This window comes from Rutidosis leptorrhynchoides, chromosome 8 (assembly GCF_046630445.1).
Source record: "Rutidosis leptorrhynchoides isolate AG116_Rl617_1_P2 chromosome 8, CSIRO_AGI_Rlap_v1, whole genome shotgun sequence".
Lineage (NCBI taxonomy): Eukaryota > Viridiplantae > Streptophyta > Magnoliopsida > Asterales > Asteraceae > Rutidosis > Rutidosis leptorrhynchoides.
This window is the reverse complement of record NC_092340.1, coordinates 264,894,660-264,898,673: the sequence shown is the minus strand read 5'-3', so window position 1 is coordinate 264,898,673 and position 4,014 is coordinate 264,894,660. Positions and strand designations below refer to the sequence as shown.

At 33.0% G+C, this 4,014-nt stretch overlaps 1 protein-coding gene across 1 annotated transcript; it reads left to right on the top strand.

Moving 5' to 3' along the window:
• The first annotated feature begins 1,317 nt into the window (after window positions 1–1,317).
• Window positions 1,318–2,910, top strand: LOC139861868 (F-box/kelch-repeat protein At1g30090-like). Its single transcript, XM_071850390.1, has one exon. The coding sequence runs from the start codon at window positions 1,570–1,572 to the stop codon at window positions 2,746–2,748; it is 1,179 nt and encodes a 392-aa protein (XP_071706491.1). The 5' UTR covers window positions 1,318–1,569; the 3' UTR covers window positions 2,749–2,910.
• The last annotated feature ends 1,104 nt before the right edge of the window (window positions 2,911–4,014 follow it).

The window sequence follows — 4,014 nt, the reverse complement described above, 5'->3', positions numbered from 1 at the left end:
CCAATACCACATGAGTGGTGTATGGGGGAGGTGAGATGTAGACAATCCTTCCTCTATTTGAGAATAAAGACAAGTTATTTTTTCGCCCAGAGTGAAACACTTTCAAGAATAGAGAAAGTCATCCACTCTTTATTCTGTTTATAAATGTTTAATAAAGTAGTTAGTGCTTAAAAATATAAAATAATACGTTGTGTATAAAGACAAAAGTAAATAATACTCCGTATATAGGAATATAAGTAGTGGAGTATATTTTCATAAGCTTTAAAAGTTTATTTACCAAACAATTATATTAGTTTGAGTTTATGTAAAATAAATTTAATATCATAAACTACTAGTATAACTTTTGTGTCAAATACACCTATAAAAGCTAAATTAATGACTTGTACTTTTTACTTTAAATTATTAACTATTTAAATTTAAAAATTATTAAACTAACACAATACTAGTTTTTCTTCACTCATTTGTTTATAACTAGTTGTCCATTTTAATACGTAATCCCAAACACCTCGTGACTATGATAGATAATAAAAATCCGTATACTTATTATTCTTATAATAAAATAATTAGAAAATATAAAAAATGACACGGCTGTTGTAACACAAAGTGGCTGGAGCCAACACAAAATAGTAGTGGACCGAGCTGGCGGTAGTGTACGTATGTATTAGTATATGTATATGTTAATATTGTATTTGTACAAAAAAAGTGAAAAAAAATTAAAAGTAGAATAAATGACATGGAGTAAAGTCTACTCGGTACTCTAGCCTACTCGGTACTCGTCCTTCCCTACCTCGGCACTCGTGTTTGCACGGGTGGGTCGGCATTAAATTCACACGCATCAACCGCCCCACCATCATCATCACCACCTGCCACTAATATAACCCACCAATCTTGATTTTTTTCTCTCTATTTTCCATTTTCAAGTTCTTCAATATTTTTACCCAAAGCTTTCATCTTTTTTATATTTCAAAAATGGGTCTGCTTAAAATTTCAGTTTAACCAAAAACCCACCTCCAAATCCTTCATTTCTGACCTGTGTTCTATCAAATTTGTACCTTTTCTTCAATCTTTACACTCCAAGTTTCCAATTTTTTTTAAAGTTTGTAACAAAGGGTCTACTTCAAATTTTATATATTAAACACCAACCCATCTCCAATACTTCATTTCTCAAACTGGGTTCTATGAATTTTTTAGCTTGTGTTTAATATTATACTCAAAAGTTCCAACTTCTATAAGTTTTTGACAAAAGGTCTACTTCAATTATCAGTCCACCAACCAAAATAGCCTCCAATCTTCAGTTCTCAGCTTTGTTGTCTCTAATCTGTAAGTCTATACCATATTTATGCTTAAAGTTTATAACTTCTAGTAATCTTGATAAGTTATTTAACAAAGAATTTTACTTCAAGTGTCAATCACCACAAACCCACCACGGAATCAGCCTCCAGTCTTTCATTTCTCAACTGGGTTGTGTCAAATTTGTAAGTTTGAGTTGATCTTTATGCTCAAAGTTAGTAGCTTTTAGTATTCTTCGTAAGTTTGTACCATAAGAAGGGTTTATTTGATATCTTTATTATGCAAAGGGTTAGGATGTCATCACACCAATTACCAGTGCAAAAGTTAGGTGATTCAGAAATGAAATTAACCCCTAGGTTTAAATTAGCTTCGGTTAAAGATGGGTTACTAGAATCAGAATCATGTTTTGAGCCTTTAATCCCTGGTCTTCCTGATGATATTGGTTTAAGTTGCCTTCTCCGGCTGCCGGTGGAGTTTCATCCCGGTGGCCGGAGTGTTTGCCGGCGGTGGTATAACTTGTTTAAAGATAAAGGATGGTTCTTTACACAAAGGAAGGAAATGGGGTTTCAAAATCCATATTTGTTTGTGTTTTCTTTCAATAAATGTAGTGGAAAGATTCAATGGCATGTTCTTGATCTTGTTAATCTTTCATGGCATACAATTCCTGAAATGCCTTGGATGGATAAGGTTTGTCCACATGGGTTCCGGTGTGTTTCGGTCCCTGGAGACGGGTCGGTTTTCGTATGCGGGGGCCCTCAAAATTCGGTGTTGAAGTTCGATGTTCGATTAAATCGTTGGAATGTAATGAAGAAAATGATCACTCCAAGATCATTTTTCGCGAGTGGGGTTATCGATGGGATGGTTTATGTAGCCGGTGGTAATAGTAGTGATGGGTTCGAGCTCAATTCGGCTGAGGTTATGGACCCAAAAAGTGGCGTATGGTGTCCAATTGAGGATATGGGTGCAAACATGGCTTGTTATGATGCTGCTGTGCTCAATGGGAAGCTTTATGTAACTGAAGGATGGTTTTGGCCATTTTATGTTGTACCAAGGGGTCAAGTTTACGACCCGAAAACAAAGAATTGGGAATGTATGGCAACTGGGCTAAGGGAAGGGTGGACCGGTTCGAGTGTCGTAATGTTTGGGCATTTATTCGTGGTGTCGGAACACGAGAGGACGAAACTCAAGGTTTACGACTCGAAAAACGATGTGTGGGAAACTGTTAATGGGTCTCCGTTACCAGAGAAGTTATGCAAGCCTTTTGCGGTGAACGGATACAATGATACGATTTATGTTACTGGAAAGAACCTTTATGTCGCGGTTGGGCTTATTCACCGGCTGGACCATAATGATCCAACTGGTGGAAGCCCGAACTTTTCAGTTCAGTGGCAGGTCGTGGAAACTCCTCAGGGCTTCTTCGACCTGACACCTGCAAGTGCGCAAATCTTATTAGCGTAACGTGTAAACTAATAGCTCAGTTTTTCTATTTATGGTACAGTTATTTGTGTAGTTATTTATGTATTTATGTTGTGGGTTGTAGCCGCGTGAAAAAAATCTTATATTAGTAGCGCTAAGTAATGGAGTACCACTTTTCTTAAGAGTTTATTTTGTTGTTTTTGATCATGAAATTAAGAAGTGCAAAACGCAATTACAAAACAACGTTGAATGACAAAAACTGATAACTTACAAATGGGTAATTGACAAATAGGGTGTAAACGAGGCGAGTCGAGCCGAGAGTTCATTGGGCTCGAGCTCGGCTTGTTTAAAATTCATTGGGCTCGAGCTCGACTCATTTCGAGCTTAACATATAAAACTCAAGCTCTTCTCGTTAGGATTTCACCAAGCTAGGCTCGAGCTAGAGCTCAACTCGTTTATTCATAATTATTGAATAATTATAATTATTTGCCATATATTTACTATTTACTTATTTTATACTAGTGCATTATATTATATACATAGTATTATATTGTATTAAATATTAAATAATAATAATAATAATAATAGTTATTATACATGAGAGGTGATCCTCACACACTACTTTTTGATCCATCTACACCTAATTTACTATTATACCGTTAATTATACTTAGAATAATAATATAAGTTCAACTTTCTAGGTATATAATTGTGAATTTATGAGATAAAAATGTAGATGAATTAAAAAGTGGTGTGTGAGAATCACCTCCCGTTAATTATATTTATAATATATAATCTAATATAAAATATATTATATTGTATATTAATAAAAATTATAGTAAATAACTAGTGAATTGACCCGTAAAATCACGGGTTGTTTAACCGAAACAATTTAATGAGATGTTTTAGGTATTAAGTGAATATAATGCTAAAGTCAGTTATTTCAATGACCCGTTCGACTAAGAAACTTGTCGTTGTTTTAACAAATATATAGAGACATGCATTTTCGTATACATATGTAACGTAATTAATCTCGTAAAGAGAATCTATATTTAAATATTAATAATATAATAATTATAATTATAATTATTATAATAAAAATAGATAATAATAATAATAATAATAATAATTATTACTCAAATTGTGTATTTATATTTTTAATAATAATAATTACTAATAATAAATGTTTTGAATTTTTTTAGAAAATTAAAATACAATACAATTATTATATAAAGGTTGTACAATATATTTTAAAATTTATAAATGTGTTCACTGGGTGTTACAATTTATGAGAGATTAGTATTTTCTT

Bases quoted from the DNA above. Each gene is read 5' to 3' on its own strand.
- LOC139861868 (XM_071850390.1), top strand. From the start codon at position 1,570: ATGCAAAGGGTTAGGATGTCATCACACCAATTACCAGTGCAAAAGTTA.